We start from the raw sequence: 26,046 nt of genomic DNA on the forward strand, positions 1-26,046 counted from the left end.
AAACAGCGTACTATTCTCGTTGCTTCGAGAGAGCACGCCTCGAATGTTCGCGAAAAGAGCGCCGGAGTATAAATAGGGCCGCTTGGTTCTCTTAGCGTCAATTCAATTCAAACAAGCAAACTGAAAACATCGCTAAGCGAAAGCTAAGCAAACAAACAAGCGCAGCTGAACAAGCTAAACAATCTGCAGTAACGTTGCAAGTTAAAGTGAATCAAGTAACAGTAATTAGCAAACAAGTTAACTACTATTGAACTCAAGCAAGAAGTTATAATTGAAAACAAGAAGAGAACGCAGAATACTTTAAAAAGTTCGTTACCGAGAAAGAAGAAGTCACACACAATGCCTGCTATTGGAATCGATCTGGGCACCACCTACTCCTGCGTGGGTGTCTACCAACATGGCAAGGTGGAGATCATCGCCAACGACCAGGGCAACCGCACAACGCCGTCCTACGTGGCTTTCACAGATTCGGAACGCCTCATCGGCGATCCGGCCAAGAACCAGGTGGCCATGAATCCCAGGAACACGGTGTTCGACGCCAAGCGACTCATCGGCCGTAAATACGACGACCCCAAGATCGCAGAGGACATGAAGCACTGGCCTTTCAAGGTGGTAAGCGATGGCGGAAAGCCCAAGATCGGGGTTGAGTATAAGGGCGAGTCGAAGAGATTTGCCCCCGAGGAGATCAGCTCAATGGTGCTGGCCAAGATGAAGGAGACGGCGGAAGCGTATCTGGGCGAGAGCATCACAGATGCAGTCATCACAGTTCCAGCCTACTTCAACGACTCCCAGCGCCAGGCCACCAAAGACGCCGGTCACATCGCCGGCCTGAATGTGCTCCGCATCATCAACGAGCCCACGGCGGCGGCACTGGCCTACGGACTGGACAAGAATCTCAAGGGTGAGCGCAATGTGCTCATTTTTGACTTGGGCGGCGGCACCTTCGATGTCTCGATCCTGACCATCGACGAGGGATCACTGTTTGAAGTGCGCTCCACCGCCGGAGACACCCACTTAGGCGGAGAGGACTTTGACAACCGGCTCGTCACCCACCTAGCGGAGGAGTTCAAGCGCAAGTACAAGAAGGATCTGCGCTCCAACCCTCGCGCCCTACGACGCCTCAGAACAGCGGCTGAACGGGCCAAGCGCACGCTCTCCTCCAGCACTGAGGCCACCATCGAGATCGATGCATTGTTTGAGGGACACGACTTCTACACCAAAGTGAGCCGCGCTAGGTTTGAGGAACTATTCGCAGACCTCTTCCGCAACACCCTGCAACCTGTGGAGAAGGCTCTTACCGATGCCAAGATGGACAAGGGTCAGATCCATGACATCGTGCTGGTCGGTGGATCAACGCGCATTCCCAAGGTGCAGAGTCTGCTGCAGCAGTTCTTCCACGGCAAGAACCTCAACCTATCCATCAACCCAGACGAGGCAGTGGCATACGGAGCCGCTGTGCAGGCCGCTATCCTCAGCGGAGACCAGAGCGGCAAGATCCAGGACGTTCTGCTCGTGGACGTGGCCCCACTCTCATTGGGAATTGAGACTGCTGGAGGTGTTATGACCAAACTGATTGAGCGCAACTGCCGCATTCCGTGCAAGCAGACGAAGACGTTCTCCACGTACTCGGACAATCAGCCCGGAGTATCCATCCAGGTGTATGAAGGCGAACGTGCGATGACGAAAGACAACAATGCTTTGGGCACCTTCGATCTGTCTGGAATTCCACCAGCACCAAGGGGTGTGCCCCAGATAGAAGTCACCTTCGACATGGACGCCAATGGAATCCTGAACGTCAGTGCGAAGGAGATGAGCACGGGCAAGGCCAAGAACATCACGATTAAGAACGACAAGGGACGCCTCTCGCAGGCCGAGATTGACCGCATGGTGAACGAGGCAGAGAAGTACGCCGACGAGGACGAGAAGCAGCGCCAGCGCATAACCTCTCGAAATGCCCTGGAGAGCTACGTCTTCAATGTGAAACAGTCCGTGGAGCAGGCACCCGCTGGCAAACTGGACGAGGCCGACAAGAACTCTGTCCTGGACAAGTGCAACGACACTATCCGGTGGCTGGACAGCAACACCACGGCCGAGAAGGAGGAGTTCGACCACAAGATGGAGGAGCTCACCCGCCACTGCTCCCCCATCATGACCAAGATGCATCAGCAGGCAGCGGGAGCAGGAGCAGCTGGTGGCCCGGGAGCCAACTGCGGTCAGCAGGCAGGAGGATTTGGAGGCTACTCTGGGCCCACAGTTGAGGAGGTCGACTAGAGTCAATAAGGAAATTATTTAGTTCCTGGCTTAAGATTTTAAAAGTGATATCAATAGTTGAGTGCCATAAAAAAATGTAAATATCTTCAACTATAGTATTATATTATACGCATAGCTGGTAACCAATTGTTTTAACTAAATAAATTAGCAAAAATATTAATAAATGCAATATAATTAAGCTAAACAAGAATTATAAGTAAATTATTTAAATAAAATAGGAACAAAAATGAGAAGTAATACGTGTTGTCTTTATATTTAAAGTTAAATCGGGGTTTCTTTAAGATTGGGATTTTCCATTCCTACAATTTTCTTTGCAGTTATACGAAGAGAAAAGCGCATGAAATGGTTTTTAAAACACGTTAGTTGCACACTTTAATTTGCAATATTTTAGTTCAGCAAGTACATTGAAATACATAGCGATACATGGCCCTAAATACTTAGATACACAATACATTGTACAGATTCTTAGACGGGATGCATTTTCTACTCAATGCAAGCCAATTCAACTAGAAATACAATCAATTTCCTTTACTATCACAAAAGTCGTCGCAACTCAGGAGAGAGGGGAATCGAAATGGGAATCGAACTAACTAAATTGATGTACTATAAGTGAATCGATTTTGCAGCGAATGGCGAAATTTCCTACAGCTTGCCAATTTTTGGTTGTTCGCAGTTCATTCTTTTTACTCATTGGTAGATTGTCTTTCTGCATGAAAATTCATAACGTTCAGCTACACAATTCTCTTCCATTCAATATTTTCTCCTTACATAATTTCGATTGCGTAATTTGTAATTTTCAATAACTCTGTTATGTAGATTTGGTTTGCTAGTGTTCTAGGTTACATATGATACTTATAGCTAGAGGTAAGATTATGCGATTGCACTTTTTCCATGATTTTGGGCTTTTGAACAAGTCAGTTAGTTAGCTTCAAGTATGACAACATTAAAAAGTGTTTTTAACTTATGTTGGTATATAAAATAAATTAATGGCATTTATTCGGCTTAGGATTTACAATCCTCATATACGATGTCCCGAATCATGAAAACTAAGACATACGAATATTCTTTTTTCGGATAGAATAGTATTCCAAAAATCGATGGAAAAAGTGTTTCACCTTCGACAGGCCGAAGTGGAGTACATAATTCTTAGGTGATTCATTTGACAACATTTCACTTGAAATTGGAACTTTCCTACGCAAAGAGTCGCTCGATTTTGAATTCGGTTTTGCTATGTCATATGTATAGTTATTACGTATATCTCCTGTTTAGTTGGACAAACAACACTTATATATGGATAGCTTAGTTCCGGGGCAGCATTGTCCCTGCAACCGCGGCTTGGCGGGCTCAGAACACAACTTTAATTTAAATTCCCTATCGTTGCTTAAACGAAATTGTACACGTATACATAAACACACATCGAGTATTGCTTAGCTTCAAGGATTATGCTAGCTATATCCTGGCACGAATGCCTCTGGTATGGCCGTTGCTCTTGTTTTTCTCAGCTTTGTTTTCCCTCCCTTGGTATATAACGATTCACTCAAGTATTAAATATCACTTATAGGGGCATTGTTCCGCATCCAAGAGCGTGGACGAGGATGGAATGTGGCCGGGATGCAGACACTATCCGGTCTCCGGTCTCCAGTCTCCGGTCTAGACGTAGTAGGCGTTGTACGGATTGCGTTTCTCCAGACAGGGCAGCACACACTCCAGCGTATTGCGGAATGCCTCGCGGAAATCGCGATTAAAGTAGGCGTATATAAGCGGATTTAGCGTGGAGTTGAAGTAACCGATCCAGAATAACACCACCACGAGCACATCGGGACAGGGACAGGCCGGTCCGCAGAGCGATGTGATGACATACCTGGAAGGAGGAGTGAGAATCGCATGAGGATGAGCCACCAGAAGACGTCGGCCAGTAGATAGCCGACAATTACGGATTACGGATTACGGATTGCGGACCACATCCGTAAGGCCTACCACCACCACCACTCACCACAGAAAGAAGGGCAGCCAGCAGAGCAGAAAGACGCCCATGATGATGCCCAGGGTGCGGGCGGCCTTGTGTTCGGCCTTCCATCCTTTTGCCGGTCGCACTGAGCCGCCTGTGGGGCAGATAAAGAGTTTAGAACAGATATGAAAGCAGGCAATTGTCTGATTAAGTTCAATTCGAATCGATTCGTTTCGATCCGGCAGTCTTTCTTGTTTGGTCATTGCAATCGACACTTTTCTGGTTCATTTCTGGTTGTCTGTGTGTGAAAGCACTCGAAAAATGGTTTTATTTTTAAATCGTGTTTAATATGCTTAATATTGTGGCATAAATTTTATGCTTGTTGTATGTGTTTGCCTTATGGTTTATTGCTTCTAATATGAAATTGTATATCATGTTTGGTAAGAAAAGGTATGTGTAGAAATTTCCTTCAGGGATACCGTTTTATGTTTAATTGAACATTGCAATTATTTCGTTTTAGGAAAAGGTACACTCAGAGAAACACGTTTTTAAGAGTTAACTAATCCATTTAATAAATTTATACATTTTTTTAAAAATTTAATCAATTAAACAATGCGTTGTCTAAGTGTAAAAGTCTGTAAACAATATTATACTTGAAAAAAACTTTTTCAAAACTAATATTAACCAATATGTTTTAAATAATTTTAATTTTTTTTTTCTCTAAGTGTATGTTGCTAGGAAATGCGGTTTATGTTCGTTTTATTGTGAGAGAAAGAGTATGCAGGCATGTTGCGTACACGCCATGTGTGTGTCGGGTCGTATCCTTGTTTAACTTTGACATTAGTAATACTTTTGCTGCTATGTGTTGTTGGGTATCGATGGCATTTCACCCCACACCACCCACACCACCCACACCACCCCGCCCCCCTGCGCCCACCTTGCAAGTGACTGTCATTAAAGTGCTGGAAAGGCCAACATGTGTAGTAGTAGTATCTTGGTGCTCAGGCGTGTGGGTGTGCGGGAAAAGCAATAAAAACGAGGCAAACAATTGAAAATATTTACACAGGACACTTGTTATCACAAAGACATACAATCCCCCATCCTCCCGCATCCATCCAGTCCAATGCGCCCGCCCAAACATAAACATAAACATCACTGGGGGGCAGGAGGAAAAACAAATCAGACAGACAACAGTGAGCAACAGGAAGCAACGGACCATAGCCCTTGTTCGCCCATCGCACATTGCCCAACGCCCATGTACCACCCATCCAGTTGGCCACCTGGATCCCTTGATGGATGCCACTCGGCGATGGCCACAGCCAGGTGAAATCATAATGCAAAGGCTGTGTGGAGGCGCAATAAAGCAAAGCAAACGCACGTGCAAACGGAAGCAATTATGTACAGCATGAGAGCAGCGAAAGGTGAAGGATTCGGAGGCGGAGTTGGAGGCGGAGGCGGAGTAGGTGGATGTGGAGGTAAAGGTGGCGGTGGAGAAAGCATGAGGTTTCGATGGTGTAACACTCCGGATTCAGTTGCCTAAGCTGGTTAGCTTGGTATCCGGATAAGGAGGTGCCAAAAAACTGGCATTTTTGTGGGGACTTGCCACTGAAGTTGAATCTTCTGCTGGGGGCTACAGAAATTTGGGGCAGTTATTTTCGGTTTCATTTCACGGTTGATTTAATGATATTTAGGTTAAGCACCGTTGAAATGATTGGGACTGCAGAAAGTTTAAGTTCAGGGATAATATTATATTCAGGGATAATATTACTTTCAGTGAATATGATAACTAGTTTGAGTTTTTTTTAAAAACCTCAAATTTGAAATGAGTAATAAGTTATATAAACTTGTTATGTCTGTCTTTGGGAACAGTAATGTTGTATATTATATAATCAATCCTGATTGACAGGACATTTCATACGAAATTGAGGCGCATGTTTGATATGTTAACTTTTATGCAGTGGGAATAAATTCGAAGTGTATGGGACTTGATAGAATTGGGATAATCTGATAATAATATATGTATGAATGGTTATATTGTAACTATAATTATTGGTGGTGTGGAATTCGTGGTTGCTGAGTACGCTAGAAGTATGACATGTATTATAATATAATGCACATGTTTTGGACTGTGGGAAATCGAATGATTCAGATGGATAATGGATAGCAATGAGATAGGTGCTGAAGCTGAGACAAGCAGAAAGACAGAGATAGAGAAAGGAGCGACAGAGAGAGAGAGCGCGAGAGAGAAAGAGACAGAGGGAGTGCGAGACGTAGAGACTGGGGAAGGAGGGAGGAGGGGATACGACAAGACTCACCGGTTGCACCACAGTGACTGCATCCGGTTTTGAAGCGGCGCTTCCGGTTCTTGCTCTGCTGCCAACATGCTGTGACCGCCGCCGTTCGCTTGTGCCAGAATCGAGTGGAACTGGACGAGGACCTGGGCCCCTGGACCTGGCCAAGATCTGGAGTTGGCTCGTGAATACTACGTTTACTACTAGTGGTTACTGTGGTGTCGATTGTGGTGCCGGCGTTGGCATTTGCTGTTGCGTTTGCGTTTGCGGTAGTGCCGGTGGTGCTGCTGATGTCGGCGCCGCAGAGCGGACATTTGGGCAGCGGACTGGGCACCGCGGCGAAGGTGATGCCGCGGGGCCGCTGCTCAATGATCTCCGCTTCCTCCTCATCCACAAAGATGCAGATGCCGCCGCGTCGGATCAGCGAGGATTTATTGGAAAATTCGTGCTCTGCTTGCAGTTGGTTGTTGCATTTCATTTCATTTTCGATTTTCAATTTGGCCACGGCATTTTGGGGGTTTTATTGATTGGATTTGGTTTTGGAGTAGAAGTAGTTGTTTGTTTGGTTGGACATAATTTGGTGATTTCGATTTACATATATATACACATACAACACACAACGAAATGGCGTGGAAGAGATATAGATATAAAGAGATAGAGACAAGTAGTAGACAATGTATAAAGGGTATTTCACAGGACACGAGAGGACACTTCTTAGATCACATGCTGCCATGCACCGGCAAACGCAAAGGATCGGGATCGAAAAGGGAAAGGATTCAGATCAACATCGTTGGCTCCCTGTCTCTGGAAGTAGGTCGTCCCTTTCTGTCTTCGTTTGCAGGTGCAACTAACTAAATGCTGGCACTAGTCAATATATAATAAATATACTTAGCTAGTAAACTATGTTTTCATTCAAAGCATTTTAGTTTTACTTTTCCAATATAGGCTTATAGGCTTTTTACATATTTAGATACTTTGTGATTTTCAGAAATTCGCACTATTTTTGAGCGGAACATTAATATACAAGAGTACCGGTGCACTCTTCCTTTTTAGGTAACTACTTTATTTTAATAAATAAAAAAATTTAGAATTTTAAATGAAATTCTTGTTATCATATTTTAAGTTTAAGCAAAAATATAACATTATATACATATATAAATTTGATCTGTTGTGGGTTCATATTTATGAAAAGGATTCTTGTTTTAGCTTAAATGTTTTGTATTTAAATACATTTCGAGTTTAATACTTTCTTAAAAAAAAATTGTGTATATAATATAATACGTATTAAATAAAAAACCAAATTTAACAAAGGAATTCGAGCCGTAGGCAAAAATTGAATCACTTGAACTTTTCGTGGAAAACTGACAAAAACAGAGCGAATTTCATAGGGGCAGATATAAATTGTCCTAAGAGAGCTACTTAAATCAAGCAGGAGCTATAATATACAGTCTACACAATGACCAGATGACTACTCACTTGCGGAACTGGTGGAAACGCGGCCCATCGGGATGTAGCTGCGACTGTCGCTGTTCTCCTGCGAGAAGTTGATGACATTCACGTCGTAGGTCACCACGGACGCCTGTCTCTTCCGCACAGTTTGGATGCCATCGTAGCCGGCCAGGATGCTGCAGCGTCCTTGGCGGCCACCAACCCCTCCTACGCCACCAGCCCCACCATTGCCGGAAACGCTCACGTCCGCATCGCCGGCGCTATCTTTGCGCTTGAACAGTGGCGACGTGACATCCCGGTGCTCATCGCCACATCCCTCAACCGGCGACAGCGTAGAATCGAGTATGATCTCCGGCTTGGGCGATATGTTGGACTGGGAGGGCATTTGGGGATTTGGCTGCGGCACTGGAACGGGCATTGGCAGACTGGTCACCACATCCAAGGACACCGTGGATGTGTCACTGGGCGTATAACCAGGTGCGGCGGCATGCGGCGGCGGCGATAGGAAGTACACATTGATGGACGCCGACTGCGCGTTGGAAGCGGCGGAAGAGTCCATGGCACCTCCGTTGGGCACGGAAATGGCTGGCGGAGCCGGTGTGTTCGGTGGGGACATCAGATAGTTGGCGCATACCTGGTCACTGAGCGTGCTCAGGCGCTGTGGAGCACCAGCTGGTCGGCCCAGCGGAAAGCTCAGCGATCGAAAGATCTCGGCCAGCTCCGAGCTGCTGGCAATGAGCAGGCCACTCGGCTCCGGCAACTCCGGCGGCGACAACGATGGTGGCGGCGTGGCCGGCTGCTGGGGTGACTCCCCAAAGCAATCGGCCAGTTGGGCCAGCTCGTCGTCGCTGCGAATCCTCTCGGGCGGTGACTTCATCTCACTGAAGTCAATCAGCTGCACCCCGTCGCTGAACTGCTGGATCACACTGGCGCCACTCTGCTCGCTAAGCACATTGATGTCCAGCAGGATGTCCGGCTTGTTGGGCGTGGAGTCCGTATCGCTGTGCTGCCGCTGGCGTCGCTCAAGTTTGCGTTCCTTGCCGCCGCCGCATCCGTTGTAGCTGTGCGACAATTTCCGGTTCCGGGAGCGCCGGAAGAAGCTGGATCCCTCGGAGTTGGCCTGATGTCGTTTCTTCTCCAGGGTGAAGCACTCGGTGCTTGAGCGCTTCGTCTTGGCCAGCAGAGATAGAATGTTGAAGCTCTTCTCTTTCCCGGCCACTGGCTGCTCTGGCAACGCCCGCGATTCGCTAATGGTGCGCAGGAACTCCGAGTCGCTGGAGGCGAATGCCTTACGGCCGCAGGCCGCAGCACCTGCCTTCAGCCGAATGAAGTCCGTTTCACTGAGTGCGGCGTACTTGCCCCCGCCGGGACCGCTGATGATGGTGCCGCCCGTCTGGCGCTTGAAGTACAGATAGTTGTCCTCGATCAGGCGCTTCAGCTCCTTGTTGTCCTCGGCCAGCGGCAGGTGGGTGTCGTACAGGTCGTTGCCTTCGCTCTCGTCGCTGTTGAGGCCACCAAAGACCCGGTAGGCGGTGGACTCCGGTTCCGGCTCGCTGTTCCCACTGCCGCTGGTCAGACTGAGTTGCTGTTGCGGGGCATTGGGATGAGGATGCTCCCTTTCGAGCTCCTTCGAAGGGATCATCTTGCCCTCCGTCCATATCTGCGGATTGAACACTGGCGCCGGTGGCTGCAACTGATTGTGGGAGGGCTGCTGCTGCTGCAGTGCCATCATCGAGGGAGCACTGTCCGTGTGGGTGACCTTCTCGTACCGCTCCTGCTCCAAGTCTCGCAGATCGATGCTGCTGCGGCTGAGGCGGCGTGGCGGCGGCGATGGCACTCTCAGTTCATCGCACTCGTCCCTGTCGTCGTCCTCGTCGGTGGCCGGCTGCAGCATGTCCTGTGGGCAAAGGACAATCACTCAAAGGGAAGTCATGGTGGCGCATCAATTACGCACAGCCACAAAGGAAAAGGAAAAACTCCCGAGCGGAGTGCTTCCCCCTAGCACCTAATCTAATCGCTCCACATCCGTTCATTGAGGATGGGCCAAGAGCTTTAGTGCAGGATGTCTGTGTACCCCACTTGCATACATGAGCTGCGTGGCTTTAAAGTCTTTTTATATATATATAGTCTACTGTAAAAGTGTATCTATCGGTTACTTTAGCAATTTTACTCAATAAAAAAGCAATAAAGTTTTATTCAACTATTGAGTGATCTTCCAAATGGCAAGGAAATGAAAGCACTAAAGCGTTTATTGGTTTAATACTATTGATACATTTTAAAGTATCTGAACTAGTTGTAAGCATCTTTGGGTTAAATTGTATTTTCATCGTCTTGTACTTCTTTAAAACAGCAACAAATAGTTTGTATTTTATAGATTAATTGAATTTACTGCTAATTTAATGCACCAAAATACTCGTATATTTGTTGGGTTTGCTTTTAATAAATGTAATCTGTCTTTGTTCTTCTTCAAAGCTACTATTTAATGAGTTTTAATGAACCTTCCAAACTCACCTCCAAGTTACTGAGGGCACTGTGCGTCTCCTCGCGGGCGGATGTGGCGTTCAGATCGCAGTCGCTGGGATGCAGATAGCTCAGGCTGGTGGGCTGCTGGGTGTGGCCCATGTGGACGCTGTTCAGCAGGATGTTGGAGCTGGTGCGGCTAAGGGCCTTGCGCTGACGTATCGCCTCCCTGGAAAACCGCAGAGCACAGATCAGCAATTAAGCAAACTCATCCACATTGACCACCGAGTATCCGGGTAAGAACTCACTTAAAGATGCGCCAGTACATCACCAGCATCACAATGCCGGGTATCCAGAAGCTCACCGAACTGGAGATGAGGGCGTAGGCCTTGTTGACCACAAACGAGCACTGGTCCGGATGCAGGGAAATCTCCCGCAGGTGCTCCTCCGTCGTGTACCAGCCCAGGAAGATGGGCGTGAAGGATATGAGGGCGGGCAGGATCCACACATTGGCGAGCATGAAGCACACCGTTTTGTGTGTCATATTCAATGGATACTCCAGTGGACGCACAATGGCGTAGTATCTGTTATGCAGAAGAGGGGGTCATCTTTATTAATGGAAATGAATTGCGGACAGGTCCTCCGCACAAAGGTGCCAGGTGGCTTTCAGCCGTCTCCTCATCCTCATCCTCCTCCTTATCCTCCTGCTCCCTGTCCTTTTGGCCCACTAATTGATTATCGCTCTTTGGTTGGCTGAATAATTGTGTTTCGGTACTCAGGTTGCCATGCACAGAAATCGATTTATTAACCTTTTAAAGATCCTGTTGCATTTAAATGAAGGATAAATGCTCTTGACCGAATTCATTATCGGAATCCGTAAAAGTAAGGTGGTGTATTCTTTTTAATTATCAATATATTGATAAATGCAATAAAAATTAATTATTTAATCTTGCACGTATATTCGAAACCCCGACAATAATTGTACATAATTATTTTATCGCAACTTAATGCTACTTGTGTCTTAAAAGGAAGACAATATATTGTAATGATTAAGAACATTGTTTGAAAAATTACCGATTTATTAGTTTTGTGCCATAATTCCGTTAGTGACCATCATTAATTTCCTAATTTCGATAGCTTGAAGTTTCCTTTGTTTCTTGCCATGTTTTGTGGCCCATCGAAAGGTGAGCGAAACACAAATTAATTAAAACAGACAAAAGGCCCATGCCTCCAGTGTCCATTGACCATCCCTCTATTGTTGCTGGTCACTGGTCAGCCCGAAAATCGCAGCTGTTGGTGCCTTCCAAGTGGGAATGGCGCCAATTAACGGCTTGACAGAATGGAGGAGGTTGTGGGGCTTGGGTGTAATGTGGGGAACGCCCACGTTTCGGCCAGCTGCAAATCATTTGGGCCGCATTCATCATACGGACGGGCCTAATGCTTGCTTTTGATGTGCGCGCCATAGTAATTAATTGTTTCTTCTTGGCAATTCGCCGGACTATGGTATTGAAAGTGATTTGGTTGCCAGGCATCTGGGCAAGATTAATGGTTTTGTGGCCGAACTAAACGGCTTTCTTCGGTGGCTCAGACCAGTACAATTGACTTTAAGCCGTTTAATATAGACAGCGACATAAATGGCCACTCACCTGTCCACCGATATGCAGCACAGGTGCAATATGCTGGCCGTGGAAAAGTAAACATCCAGGCTGTTGTACACGTTGCACATGAACGGTCCGAACATCCACTTTCCGCCGGACAGTTCCACGGAGGCGTTGAATGTCATCGCACAGAGGGCCACCAGCATGTCGGCCATCGCCAGCGACACAACAAAGTAATTGGTTATCACCCTGCGAACGAAACAAAAGCCCAGGAATTTGTGAGTGAGGCGTGTTTCTGGGCGGGATTTGACCAGCTTCCCTCCCAACTTCCAACTCCCACCTCCTAACCACTAACCACTCGTCACAGTGCAAAGCCACGCCAAATGTAATGGCATATGGCATTCATCATATGTGCCGAGTCCGGTAGACTAAGCTCTTTGGCCTTCCTTCCGTGGGCCAAGCAGTGCACCACTGCTTTCCATTTCCATTTCCTGTTTCGGTCTTCGAGGGCACCAGGTCACCGGTATGCAGCAATTTCCTTGGCTGTCATAAGTCACTCGACTCACCAGGCAGCTGCCACCTTCAGCTGGAAGCTACTGGCATGTGAACTTATCATCTTGTCTTCGGGGCGAATATGGTTTAAGGGGCTTTTTATGCGGAGATGAAAGCACCGTTGTGCTCCTAAGTCATTAATTTTTTTTGGGACATTTATTACATTAGAAACAACAGAAACTCGTATCACATAAGCAATTTAAATTGTTAAAAAAGTGTTGTAAACTTATTTTTGATGCCTATCATTGCAATGATAACCAATGCATTGGTTGACATATAATTTATTGTAATGACTTAAGCAAACATACTATTTTCCCCAGTATTTATGTTGGTAACTAAGCTGTGCATTTAGAAAAGGCTGTTCATTTTTAAAGATCCTTTTATGTCAAGCTGTTCCTTCCTTTATGTACTGCTTCATTTTGTAATATCTTAACGCATTGCGTGCATTCTATACCAGGGTAGTAAACGATAATCTGAGCACTTTAAGCTCCTTTAGCAGGATAATAAAGACTTTAATCAACATCTACCCTCGTTGCAGAAGGCATAAACGTTGCGCAACATTAAACGGGTGTCGTGGGCGGGCGTGGGGGCGTGGTCGGCGGTGGAGGCAGCGCTCAATGGTATGCTACACTTATTTGCACTGCACTCTGGGGCGTCCTGTCATCGCGACGCTGTCATGGCAGCGATGGGCTTGGGATCGGCTTGTGTGCCGCATTTAACTTCGTTTTGTGCTTTATTATTCCACTTGTCGCTCATTTAAATTACATTTATTACGCTGGCGAAAAGGATTCGCCCTTCCGTGCCACTGTTTGTTTGCCATTTGCATTGTCCTGTGGCCCTCGCGGCAATGACCCTCAATTAAACTCAGTTACAGTCGCGCAGCGGTGGTGGAAACAAAAGTAATTGGATATAGACTTACCGCAGCTTTCGATTGCGCTGCACTGAAATGATGACCAATGCATTGCCCAGCACTGCGGCCAGGATAATTGACGAGAAGATGAATCCTTTGAGCAGCAGCAGCGATAGATCCAGCCAGCTCTCCTCCAGCTCCGCCTGGTTATCCACGGCAATCTCACTGCCATTGGCCGTTATGTTTGGACCGACTGTGGAGAGGAACTCAAACGTGGACTCCGACGGCAAGTGGGATGAAAAGGGTGAGGAGTAGGAGCCATCTGACGATGTGGCTGTTAGTGATAGCGAAGTCAACGAGGCATCCACAAATTGCGATGTTATAGGCAAACTGCTCGTAGTCGGCTTCGTCGTCGTCGTCGTCGTTTTGGCTGCTTCTGTCGTGAAAATGTGGCTTGTTAATGTTGCAGGTTGCAGGTGGCTGCTGTTGGTGGCTGATGTTGCAGCTGCAACGAGTGTTGCTGCTTGTGATGTTGCTGCTTCTGCTGCGGCTGTTATGGGTAATGTCATTGTCGTGGCCAGAAGGTCAGCCACGTTAACCCCTGACATCTCTTCGATTTCGCAGCCCGATTGAAACACAGCTCATTCAAGTTGCTCCGCCAATGCTTTTTCGCTGTACTTGTCGTTTATCTTTGTCCCGGTTGCTGTGCGTAATTTGAAACTCGAGTAATTGCAATCTGCAATGCAAACAAGGCTGCCGAAGTTCGCCGTCATCCTGGTTGCCAATGTTGCTCCTCTGCGATTCAAGTATTTGCTCACAGCTCCGACTGTAGTTCTCTGCTCCATTTCCCAATCCTCCACAGGACGCTTTTCGCGCTCAGATCCGCGCCAGTTCGAGTTGTTCGCAATGGCAAAAAGTCGAGATTCGCACTTCGATTTGGCACTGAAGCGCGCAACAGTCGGCGACACGGGAACTGCAAATGAATAAATAAATAATTTATGAAATAATCGCCGAGTGTGAGGCTGTGAAACTGCATGAAAATTGGCAAAATGGGAATTCGAACGGTTGCCGCCCGGGGTGTTTTATGTACATACATACATACATACATAAGTAAAATTCAACAGGGGGCATAAGCTTGATTGCCTATTTATGTGCCGGAGTAACACAAAAATGTGATTCTGCTGTTTCTCCAGTGCCCCATCAAATGTCCGTCCGTTAAAAGTTCGCCACTTCAACTTTGCTACACTATATTTAAATAACAGAAACGTATTGCGTATACGCAGTGTGTGCACTCGGCATGCGTCTGCATTTCTATATTCCCAGCGAGACAGCGGTGCTGTCAAGTGCTGACACTTCTGCAGAGTGGAATGTGGAATATAGACCAGTTGTTGCTTTAAAAGCGAGATTAAAGCGAGATTATCTCTGCGCAGCCAGTGGGAAAGTTGTTCCACTGCATCACGCCTTGCCATAGTGAAAACTGAAAATCCTTTTTGCCCCGGTTGTAAGTAAAACAAAAGACGCTTCATAATCTGTGGTAATCTGAAAGTTTTTATTATGTTAAGCTTTCGGCGACTCAATTTGGCCGTAAAAAAGCTAACACATCATCAGGGAAAAGCTGAAAGCGTGCTTACACTTTAGTTTTCCCCAGCAACATTGAATTGAAGCTAAATCCGTCCTTGGCACTCAGACAAATCGCTGGCTACACGTTTTCATTCCACTTGTTCTCCGCACTGTAGTTGCTGGCCTCACCCCGTCCCACAGAGTTTTGAATCTAATATTTTTTAGGATTTATGTACTTAAATAGATAACCTTGCCGAATTAATTGCATTGCGTTGTCCTTGAGCTGTCGAGCTGTCGAATCGACTTGTTTGCCCAGACCATCCGGTCACATCCTCTTGTCCGATTGGCAACTTAATGTTTTAATGCTCGGATTTAAACCACATCAATGCGCTCTATCATCCTTGGCTTATACATTTCACAAGCCATTATTTATTGGTCGCTCGACTGTCTAAAGTCCTTTGGCCCACTCACACTCTATTTGGCTTAATTATTGGCATCGCGGAAAGTTTACAAAGCCGCTGCCCTTCCGGCAGTTGGGCTCCGGCTAAGCGCAAACGTCAACAGGACCCGGTTCGTGTTGGTTCTGGTGCTGGTGCTGGTGCTGGGTGAACGGAAAGTGCGCTGGGTCTTGGTCACAGGACTCCTCCGTATCCTCGACTTCCCAGCTCGAGTGGGCGGGGTGCAAAGTGCAAACTTCAAAGCGCCGCGCGCACAGGACACGACTAATTCAATTAAATCCCTTCGCCATCCTGCTCCTTCGACGAAGGACACACGGTGGGCGTCGAGGGGCATTATCTGCCGCGCCATTTGAGGACTTAACTCCTCCGGAGCATTGGCAAACTGATAAAGCGAGCAAGAGCAAATAATTGATCCACTGATAAATTCGAAAGGCAAACACTGAGGCCAGTTACTTATTGAGTGTCCCTTGACTTTTCCACCTTCCCTGTGCAAACTGATAATTGATTAATCAGCTTACTGTTTTTCATCTGAAAATAAGTTATCAAGACCATAAACTATTTTCCCATGGCAGAAACTATTTAATTTCGCTGAACGAGATGTAATTTGGTTTTCATCCTTCAGGCCCTGCATACTGTAATGGGAAAATTGCCCTAGGGCGGAAATTAACAAACGAAAATTTGACAGAGAGATTTCGAAACATTTTATATTTGCCGAAATAAATTGCGCTCTAATTTCATACTTCTACATTCAATTAATTAAATAGCATTGTGAGCTACAGCGAATAAACCAACATTTTATCAGTTATTTTTTGATATCGCGATGTACAAGGACACATTCCATTACGACATTTTAGTTTTATTTATCTGTCCGACAAAAGGAAGCATCACTTTGCGTTGGTTGTCCAATTAGTTCGCACATATAATCTGTTGATAGATTGAAAGAAGAACTACAGTGCAAGGTAATCCCTCAGATACGGGTTTGTCAAATTACATTTTTCGCAACTTTATGGCGCTGTTTGTTTTTTTTCCGTCAAGGATACATTTTCAGCAGTTGGCAAATAGATAAATCCTTCAGGGCCTTAGCTGGAAAAGAGGTCGTCCCACGTACATAGAGTTAGTAAATAAATAAATGCCAGCTGGGGATCGCCAGGTCGAGTTTGTGTGTGGGTCGTGTCCGGGTCATGTTTGTGTAAATTAGTGGCACAAATAAACACTCGACCAGCAGCTGCAACAGATGCACGGATAGCCTTTCCAGCAGCATCCAGAAAAACACTCGATTGATGGATGGTTGATGTCTGACCAGGGACCGAGTTTAGATAATTGAAAATCGTCGTGATTTGCAGCCAACTGCTATTGAAACCCGACCAAGTGTGCACAGCTTATATCTTCCGGGGCGTATGATAAATTTGATTTGCCTACCTTCTTGACCCATTCTCGGTTGACAGTCGACAATCGGCAGTGCTCGCAATCTGATTTTAAATGCCTGCTGACAGGCAGCCAGGTGTGCAAGATGTTTGCCCAGCAAATTGAACCTAATGCGGCTCACGAATGGCATTTAAATAAGCCAGCTGCGAGATTGGGGAGTTCTCCAAGCCTTTTCCCATCCGCAACACAGGCAACACAAGCAAAACAGGCCCCAGGCTACAGGATACAATGCGAAGACAACTGTCAACATTTAAATAAGATTGATCGATTGGCAGCGTCAACGGCATTGACATTGCCCCATTGCGGTGGGTGTTGGGCCTAAGCCATCGCCTTCAGAGGCGTGATGGACTTTACACGCGCTCAGATTTCCATTAAGCAGGATGCCCCACGGTTACGCTGGGTACACTTAAAGGAAATAGTATTAAAATCCTGACTCCTACCGCTTCCCGCCATTCGAAATTCTAAGAATAATCGCCTTCAACTTTGTTTGTAATCGACATGTATGTTTTATAAGGATGTTTCGGAATAAAAATAACATTTTGTAGACATATACTCGTACATACCTATGGATTTTTTATCCGAAGTGTAGTATAATTATTTCGTTCTTCCCATTGTTACTGATTATTCAACAGATTTTAATTCTACTGACACAACAAACAAAAAGATATTGCTATAATCCTTGGGCGTATATTTATTCATGTCATACCTTTGACAACCTATGGACATATTGTTAAATCCGCATCTTTTGGCTGTGAAGCGATGTGGATTTATCAGCAAGCAAGCATTACAATCGTTTATTAAGCCGCCATATTAAAATATTTCAGGGCTTATCAACGAATACCTGCACTGTCTGTTTAAAAATCATCGGACTGATGTAAAAACTCAGAAATTGAAATGAAATCTGGTCTATATTAAATGCATATATATTAAAGTCTCATTTGATTTTTTCGTAATTTTTTTGACTGCAAACTTTACAATTAGCTTCCCAATTTGAATGCCAGTCATTCATCGAATCCCATTTCGCATTTTGCTCGCTATGTGGGCGACAAATTGGTGGCGCTTCCGTTTGGGATTTGCCGCTTGATTCGCTTGTTTACGCTGACCAGCGGGCTGCCTTTGGCCGGCATTAGAGTGCATAACAAATCACTTAGCACCCGTCCATCAGGGACCTAATCAGGCTCGCATGGGGCCGCTCGCATTTGGCTATATAACTTGCGAGCTGACGCGCTCCTGGCATCAGTTGTCCCGCAAAGCAGTCCCAAAGCGCAACGCGGTTCCATTCGATCATCCGACTATTAAGTTAATAGGTCCAGCGCTTCCGGAGTGTCCTGTCCTGTCCTGGGAGGTCAGTCGCTCGTAAACGCCAGAAAACACCTAACACCTAACAACGAACGCAGAACGCTCAGTTAGCCCAGTTATGTGTGGTCCTAGTTATTGCACACTGCTGCTAATCGCGGCTTCCTGCTACATCCTTGTTTGCAGTCATGCGAAGTCCTTGCAGGTGAGTCTCTGGCATACTGGGGAAAAGTGTTGGTAGTGGTACCGGGGCTTGTTGGCCAAACAAGCGCCACTTAATTAGTGTTATTTGCCCAGGCACAAGTTTGCGAGCTTAGCGTGATAATTTCCAACGGCTGCTGAAATTCTTGGATTTTTGGAACGGAAATTTTGGGGCGAAAAGTTTTCACTTTGCCGTGTGCTTTGCAGCATTTTGTGGCACACTCATTTCCCCTCTGTCAACTGCACTTGAAGTGCTACCAATTAGTTCGCAGATACTGCAACTATTTTTTTTTTGCCAGCTGGCAATCAATTGGCATCCAATTAACATTTCGGTTGCAGTGCCAGCCACACTGCGTATACGTGTTGCGTAACTTATTCTCACCACTAATTAAAATAACTTTATCTTGATGTTTGGCTGTGGAAATTTAATAAAGCCCAATAGGCCCTAATTAATCAAAAATACATAATTATATCAAGCTTATGCATAGTTCATTGAGTTGGGAATTCGTAGTGTTGTATTTGGCCTTAGGCAAAATGATTTCGTTTGATACCGAGGCCACAAGTGTTTCATATTAAATTTGGCACATGAACAAAATATTCAGTAGTATGAAAATACAAAAAGGGAATAATAAAAGTAAATTATTGAACTATTATTTATGTAAGTCTCTTGCTTTTTTCATTTAATCGCAAAGAATATTACACATATAAAGGTGTAAATAACAATTAATTGTTATAAAGCAATAAAGAAAAAATTATTTTTTTTCCTCAATTTCCTAAAAGAAATTAAAGTAAAATCCCATAAGAGCACTAAGACTATAACCTTTCACTTTTTTAATCAGCTTAAATAAGAAATGAATACTAATTGCTGTTCAGGGCTTTATAAAATATTTTAAATTGGTTTGTAAAAAGTACACACTATGCATTTTTGCTGAGTGTAGCCCAAAACGCCGACACCCGCTTAGTGAGCGTTTATGGGCGAAGTGCGATTTACAAGCCGATTTTAGGTGTTGGCATTTCAATCTACATTGAGTTGTCTAATCAAGCGGCACACGCTGATCTGCCTTCCATGCCTGGCTGTAAATTGAAACAATAAAGTGCTCGACTCGCACATTCACATACACAGCCACATCCACATCCACAGACAACCACACGCACATCCATACACATACACACGCAAGTCGGTTGGAAGGATTTCTTTGTGTGTGTGCAGCTCACGTACGAGTATGAGCATAAATAGGCGGCATAAAAATAACTTAACACGTGTCGACAGTTTGGCAGCGTGGGAACCCTCGGTAAAAAAAAACATCCTCCAAGGAAATATCTGAAATATTTAGCTCCTTCTTTTCCCCATACCTCCCGTGTCCGTATTTTTTGTGCTCGGCTTTTATGGCATTTTTTATTTGTGCAGGGCACGAGCAAACTGGATTTGGGAAATCACATCAGCGTCGGCTCTGCCAGAGGATCATCATCACCAGCTTCTGCAGCGTTGAGCGAGGCACGCCAAAAGCGCGCCATGGGCGACTACAAAGAGCTGACTGACATCATTGACGAGCTGGAGGAGAATAGCCTGGCCCAGAAGGCCAGTGCCACCATGCAGGTGGCTGCCGTGCCGCCACAGGGCCAGGAATTCGATTTGGACAGCATGCCGCCACTGACCTATTACCTGCTGCTCCAAAAGCTGCGACAGCGTAAGTTGCCTAGAAGGGATCACACTGCGTATACGCAACATCCAGTCGGGATGGACACGTGCTGAAATGTGAAGGATATATGCATTCGGGGAAGTCCTTCTAATTGGTTCCCCAATCACGTTTCCATTTCACGCCACCATTCTCCATCGTGTTGGCATACTTAATGCATAAGCTTTTTTCTCATTTTTTGCACAGAGGAAAACATAATACGAAAATCGTATTGCCATTTAATATGCATGTCGTTGCTCAACTTCACAAGCCATATTTATATTAAAACAGCGTATTCAGTAAGGAGAACAAATTCCATTCTTAATGTCGAAAATTGTACAAAAGTCGCTGAAGTTTGTATCTTTTTCGCCTTCACAATATCTGAAGATCTCATGCAAAAGAGTACTTAACTATCTTCAAGGCTGTTTAAATGTATAAGTCCATTCTTCTATGTGACTCCCAAGGCTTTAAAATAATCCAAAAATTTTTGAAATTCAACATTCTTATTTTCTTTATCACAACTCGTATGCATTATGAAGTATTCCTTCTATTTCCATTTGGACAGTGCAGAGTAATGGGGAGCCCGCTTATCGCGTGCGGACGCCACGCCTTGGCCGCAGCATTGACTCCTGGCGACTCCTGGACGCCGAGGGGGCGACGGGAATGGCGGGCGGCGAGGAGGCCATCGGCGGGCAGTTCATGCAGCGCATGGTTAAGAAATCGGTGCCGTTCAAGCCACGCCTGGGCAAACGTGCTCAAGTGTGCGGTGGCGATTGAGTCACGACAAGGACGCGAGGACATGGCACGGAATCGGACTGAGGACTGAGGACGGTGGACGAGCCCAGGACAAGGTTGAGGCCAGGCGACTGGGCCTCGAGCTAACATAACCAACCCATAATGGCCAGCTGAATTCGACGCGACGCAAAATTAATCCACATATATGCATAGTGAATGACTACTAGCTACCAGCGCTATAACCCTGATTTGAGAGGAACTAATGATGTGTATATACAGTACATATATTTATTATTTATTTAAATAAATTGTGCAGCCCCCAAAAGTTCTATTGACTTGCCACGCCGCGATTTTGCTACCCAAATGAGCCGGGAATCAAATAAACATGGCAATTTCATGAACGACCTGCGCTTACTGGAGTTCTATATTCACAATATACTATATGGCCATTTCCCAGTTAAATTTATGAGAATTTCATAACCAGTGATAGGGCGCGTAAATTGGAAAAATGCGGCCAGCATCCGTTGCCACAAAATCGCCCATGAGTGTTGGCCATGGCAACTGCCGCTTGCAGTTGGCCCATGCGTGCATTTTGAGTGATAAAATATCTCGGTTCCCTTGCCGCCCCCTTTAAAAACCCAGTGCCACATATTTGGCCCGGCCAAAAGCTTCTGGCTTTATTTGGCCCGATGAAGCATACAAAATTGTGCGGGGCTTGCAATGAATGCTGAAAAGGAAACATTTTATGAATGTTTTTGCAGTGGAAAACTGTAATTTAAGGTATTCATGTAGGGAGGCCTTTATAAGATTATTTTTAACTTTTATAAATGCATTAAATAATATTCACTGCTGTGTATTGAATTCTGTAATCGTAACCAGGACTATCTAATCTTTAAAGCATATAAGAGAATTTCCCTTAATTTTATTTTTCTAATGCCACAATGCTTGATGCTTTAATCTTGTAATAAATTAAAACGGAAAGTCATTTAATTCCATTTCCAATGCTAACTCTGGCTGACGCAGCTGTTTTTGCAGAGTCTCAGCAGCTGGAAGTTTTTGCAACTCATTAGAAACTTGCCACATGCCAATTAGTTGGCCTAACCAAGCGTTACCCAACCGCTCCAGTGGCCGTGATCCACAATCCCAGCTTATGCCAGCTCCAATTATTGACCCCAGGTGGTTGCGGAAAGACTGGAACTTAACCATTTGAAGTGGGCCCCGAACCCCGAACCCCGACCGTAGGTGTAGGGTTCGTCTGCATCCTGGGATGGATCATACATCACGTAGTCGGCAATCCAAGGAGCAGCTAAGCAGAGGATATATATGTGCATGAATCGTGCCTAAATTGCGATAATGGCCACACAGGCCAGGCTTCCGACCGCCTCGCCCCAAACGAGATATTGAAACATTATAACTGCAAAATGGTAATAAATTTATCTCCACCTCTGGGGGAAAATGAACCAAAAAAGGAGCAATCGAGGAAGAAGTCGCGAGCCAGACACGCACATGAAGGCTCGGTAAAAAGCGTGCTGCACTTTAAAAAAATACAATGTTTTTCTATTTGTATTGTTTCAATATAATATACATTCACTACCAGCTAAAAGTTGAATATAAATGTAAGATTAAGAGCCATCTGAGAACTACAATTAAATGATCATATTTTTCAGCAACATTTTAAAATATTCTTTAATTTGATTAGTATTTTTGAAAGTGTATGGGACTGGGAATCGGCAGGAACTTTGCATGATAGCAGGCGTAGATTTACAGTCGGTTCGTTGCGTAAGGTTAAACTACCTTAGTATTAACATCAGCTGGCTTCTGCTCCGGCTTCCTGTCGACGTGGGTTTGGGTGTGGGCGTGGGCGTGGGCGTGGAGGAGTCCTCTCCATGTCCTGTTCGGGGCTCCTCCGGCCCGAGGTTCCCGTCTATCTGGCTAACAGATACATGCATATGGGCAAAATGATAAGTTGATTGTGCCTAAGTACGCGCGTGAGTGCGTGTAAGGCGAAATCACTTTGCCTGATTAAACGGCGGCATTCCGGTTGAAACCTTCATTTATCCGGCCTGGCAGCGGATTGTTTCGATATCTGTCTGTTTGGCTCACTTAACTTGGCCAAGAGCGAACTCGACCATCAAGGAGAATTGTTAAAAATGTGTGCTAATATGGCGCAAGTCTCGCAGCTTCGAGTACAACCCTTATTTATGGAACCGCAACGGACTGATTTAAATTGATGGCCCCATTTTCGGCCCCCTTCAGTGGGTGTGGCACTCTCTTAATCAAATTTCAGCCAAGCCGAAAAGGGCTTCAAATTGGCTTTGTGTGTGTGTGTGTGTTTTGGCCACAAAAGCGGGCAAGATTATTTATGTGCCCAAGTATTGTGTGTTTGCGGGCACTTTGATGTTCTTGAGTACACCTGCATAATGGCAGTGAGTTTATCGGGATTCTGGCATCTAATATTAATTAGTAGAGGCTACCGACCTGTCGAAGTGATTGATAATTCGAGATTATCGTCTTTCTTGAGTGACCTAAAATACACCCTGCACCCACTTACTTTGGCTTACTTTGAGGTTGCAAGCAACTTGACAGGCAATTGGTTAGGAACACATTTAATTGCCAGCGTTAGCTAGTCAAACTGTCAATCAGACATTAAAGTAACGAGTTTTGAAAGGTATACCACCGTCATTATCGTTAAGTATCCACGCAGCCAACGGAAAGTAATTATAAAACTTTTCGTATAATCTTTGTTTAGCAATGAAATCCTTACAATTTTCTTCTGCTCCAAGTTCTTTTCACTTAGAAATTTAAAAATATATGGCCAACATTTATGGGATTTCCGAAGTCTTCCCTCCAACTATTTCGTTTCGGTACTGATAAACTTTTCATACGGCTTTTGCTATTTCTGTACTGCCAAAGTACACATAGTCCTCGGCTCTGACCCTCAGCCAAATACCAAAAAGTTTGGAATGGATCCGGGGGCAAAATCCGCCATTCCCCCTTGCCCCAAATGCAGTTACGCCGGAGTGGAGCAACCAAAGAGCTCTTGGCTATAAATCCGGTGACGGACAGGTGGGCGACGCCTCCGTCAGCTTTGCAGCGAACTAAGGCTGCAAGTTTTTCCTCCTTTTCCTTTTTTGAGTATTTTAGCCATTTCCATGGACTGGCTGTTGTTGCCAGTGCAATTTTTGCTGCCCTTGCATGGCATCGGGAATTTAGAAATTGCAAATGCAGCAGCCACATTAGCACACACATACTCGTGCAGAACAGCAATGCCAACACAATGCTCCTGCTCCTGCTCTGCTGCTGCTGCTGCTGCAATTGAGGCCTTCCGAGGAGGAGCACGAGGTCACCACCACCCAGGGGGCACAATAGCGACCGAAAACCAATCGAAAAATCCAGTTTTTGGCAATACGCGTCAGTGGCCTCTTGGCAATGGCAGTGGCTTTGACGTGGCCGCTGACGGTGCCACTGACATTGGCATTTCCGAGACCCCAGTAAAGGACTCCGATTCCTGCCATGATTTACTGTCGGAATTCTTCGTTGCGAAATATAACACTATTCTGCAGTATTCCATAGAGGATGTGTGACATGTGGAGTTTCATTTTTCAAAATGTCTATTGAAAATATCATGCAGGCTGACTTGTACCAATGTCAAGTACTCATTTGTCAAATCTCACTGGCGATGTTGTAATAACTTCAACTTAAATGATTTGAAATGTGTCAGCTGGTAATGGTTATTGCTATAAGTTCACAAAATTATGACAGATATTCGAAAATGAAACAGTTTCTTGAGAAACAACTACATTGAAAAACATAGATGATTATTATTAAAGTGACTTAAGTGAGCAATTTGTAACTAGCTTTTACTGGGCATTAAAACTGTTATACCTAAGTAATTTGGCGCAAAAAACTTAATTTGCGCCATGGAGACGTTTGAGTTATGAAAGTTCAAAGTTGCGGATATTTGACAAAGTTATACCGTTAAACTGCCATACAATTTAAGGGTGCTCACTTGAAGTTTTACTTAGTGGGGATCGACTGTAGCTGCAGGCACCTACACACTTGCTGTGTCAGAGTGCAACACTTTGTTCTGTTGATTTTTATTTAATATGCCAGTGACTCGGCAGAATCTGCATCATGACCAGCCCCAACAATCCACGCCCAATCACGCATGACTGAGTTGCTCCGGGCTTGAACCCCCAGTCATCATCCATCAATTTGCCTATGACATTCTGGCTGATGTGGCGAATTTGCCAACACTCTGGGCCACTGCTCACTGCTCAGTGTCAGCCCGCCCTATTCGTTTTCGTTTAATTACCGTCAATTAGGCAAACATTGTGGTGCTGGACACAGAGACCTGCATATAATCAAATTACATGCCACATCAGGATGGCCAAATGGCTGGCGATGGCTTAAATGTACATAGTGCCGCGCCAGCAATCAGATAATCGTCCGGCCGCAGACCGATTCCAATAAACTGGCGCCACAAGGATGCGAATGCGATTGGGGTCGTCCTTGAGAGCAAGAGCTCGCAAGGAAGTCGCTTTCAATTACGCCAGTTCACCCGGTAGCCATCCTGGCGTGACTTTTCCTGCCACTGCCACTGCCATTGCCACTGCCAATGCCACGGCCACTTTTGGAGCTGCTCCTCCTGCTGCTCCTGCCAAGTGGGTCTCAGCTGGACTGACAGGCTGACAGGCGGCGCTGGAAGTTGGTACACATTGGGTTATAAATATTTGTTCGATTTCATTTGGCCATTCCGCGCTTCCCAGCTCCCCAGTTTCCCGGCGAAAATCAGTTTCGTGCTCCGCCTGCTTAATATAAATACAAATCAAATGCGGCCTCCCGACGGCCATTAATTGTATCGTGGATTCATGTATCGCGCCCCAGTTTTCCAGCTCCATAGTTTTCCCCTTGGGATCCACTTGGCGTGCCAAGTTCTTTTGCCCCAAGCCGGCGGAGCAGGTAATGAGAAAAATTAAATGATTCAGCACGCAAAGCGACTGTTGGCTCGTGTGTTTGCTTAAATTCTGACTAATGAATTAAAGATATAAATAGTTTAAGTATCCATAAGGAAGTTCTAGTTTAAATACGAAACATAATAAAACCAAGACAGGTTTACCTCTATTTATATTTTTTGCGGTCTGCTTTAAATAAAGCTGTACTAAATATCTACACTTCATGTGGAGCAAAATGATAAGACCTAAAGATGTGTTTAGACATGATAAGTAGACAAACTATAAATATGTTCTATTTATGGGCTGCAATAAACATGGCAT

General features: G+C 45.3%; 3 protein-coding genes across 4 annotated transcripts in view; 2 read left to right on the forward strand and 1 right to left on the reverse strand.

Annotated features, from left to right (window-relative positions):
- Positions 1 to 89: 89 nt before the first annotated feature.
- On the forward strand, positions 90 to 2,510 carry LOC6536837 (major heat shock 70 kDa protein Ba). Its single transcript, XM_039376416.2, has one exon. It carries the CDS (start codon positions 340 to 342, stop codon positions 2,269 to 2,271), a length of 1,932 nt encoding a protein of 643 aa, XP_039232350.1. The 5' UTR covers positions 90 to 339; the 3' UTR covers positions 2,272 to 2,510.
- A 104-nt stretch (positions 2,511 to 2,614) lies between these two features.
- Positions 2,615 to 26,046, reverse strand: part of LOC6536841 (octopamine receptor beta-3R) — a 37,904-nt gene continuing 14,472 nt past the window's right edge. The window contains exons 2-9 of one of the 2 annotated variants that reach the window (XM_015192479.2): positions 13,489 to 14,392; positions 12,066 to 12,266; positions 10,728 to 11,003; positions 10,471 to 10,648; positions 7,987 to 9,856; positions 6,535 to 6,960; positions 4,265 to 4,373; positions 2,615 to 4,132 (exon numbers count right to left, since the gene is read on the reverse strand). In XM_015192479.2, the coding sequence (XP_015047965.1) occupies positions 3,922 to 4,132; positions 4,265 to 4,373; positions 6,535 to 6,960; positions 7,987 to 9,856; positions 10,471 to 10,648; positions 10,728 to 11,003; positions 12,066 to 12,266; positions 13,489 to 14,027 (3,810 nt within the window). In that variant the 5' untranslated portion in view covers positions 14,028 to 14,392 and the 3' untranslated portion in view covers positions 2,615 to 3,921. The remainder of the gene's footprint in view (positions 4,133 to 4,264; positions 4,374 to 6,534; positions 6,961 to 7,986; positions 9,857 to 10,470; positions 10,649 to 10,727; positions 11,004 to 12,065; positions 12,267 to 13,488; positions 14,393 to 26,046) is intronic. The other variant, XM_002097375.3, reaches the window with a different exon arrangement.
- On the forward strand, positions 18,084 to 21,095 carry LOC6536842 (protein hugin). Its single transcript, XM_002097376.3, has 3 exons — positions 18,084 to 18,363; positions 19,768 to 20,047; positions 20,601 to 21,095. The coding sequence occupies exons 1-3, from the start codon at positions 18,280 to 18,282 to the stop codon at positions 20,810 to 20,812; spliced, it is 576 nt and encodes a 191-aa protein (XP_002097412.1). The 5' UTR covers positions 18,084 to 18,279; the 3' UTR covers positions 20,813 to 21,095.

The sequence above is a fragment of the Drosophila yakuba genome, chromosome 3R, assembly GCF_016746365.2.
Source record: "Drosophila yakuba strain Tai18E2 chromosome 3R, Prin_Dyak_Tai18E2_2.1, whole genome shotgun sequence".
In the NCBI taxonomy this organism is placed as follows: domain Eukaryota; kingdom Metazoa; phylum Arthropoda; class Insecta; order Diptera; family Drosophilidae; genus Drosophila; species Drosophila yakuba.

What these genes read in the sequence shown, in the direction of transcription:
- LOC6536837 (XM_039376416.2), top strand. Translation starts at nt 340, where the DNA reads ATGCCTGCTATTGGAATCGATCTGGGCACCACCTACTCCTGCGTGGGT.
- LOC6536842 (XM_002097376.3), top strand. Translation starts at nt 18,280, where the DNA reads ATGTGTGGTCCTAGTTATTGCACACTGCTGCTAATCGCGGCTTCCTGC. An exon ending in GTCATGCGAAGTCCTTGCAG is followed by an intron (nt 18,364 to 19,767) that starts GTGAGTCTCTGG and finishes TTATTTGTGCAG; the next exon opens with GGCACGAGCAAACTGGATTT. An exon ending in GCTCCAAAAGCTGCGACAGC is followed by an intron (nt 20,048 to 20,600) that starts GTAAGTTGCCTA and finishes CCATTTGGACAG; the next exon opens with TGCAGAGTAATGGGGAGCCC.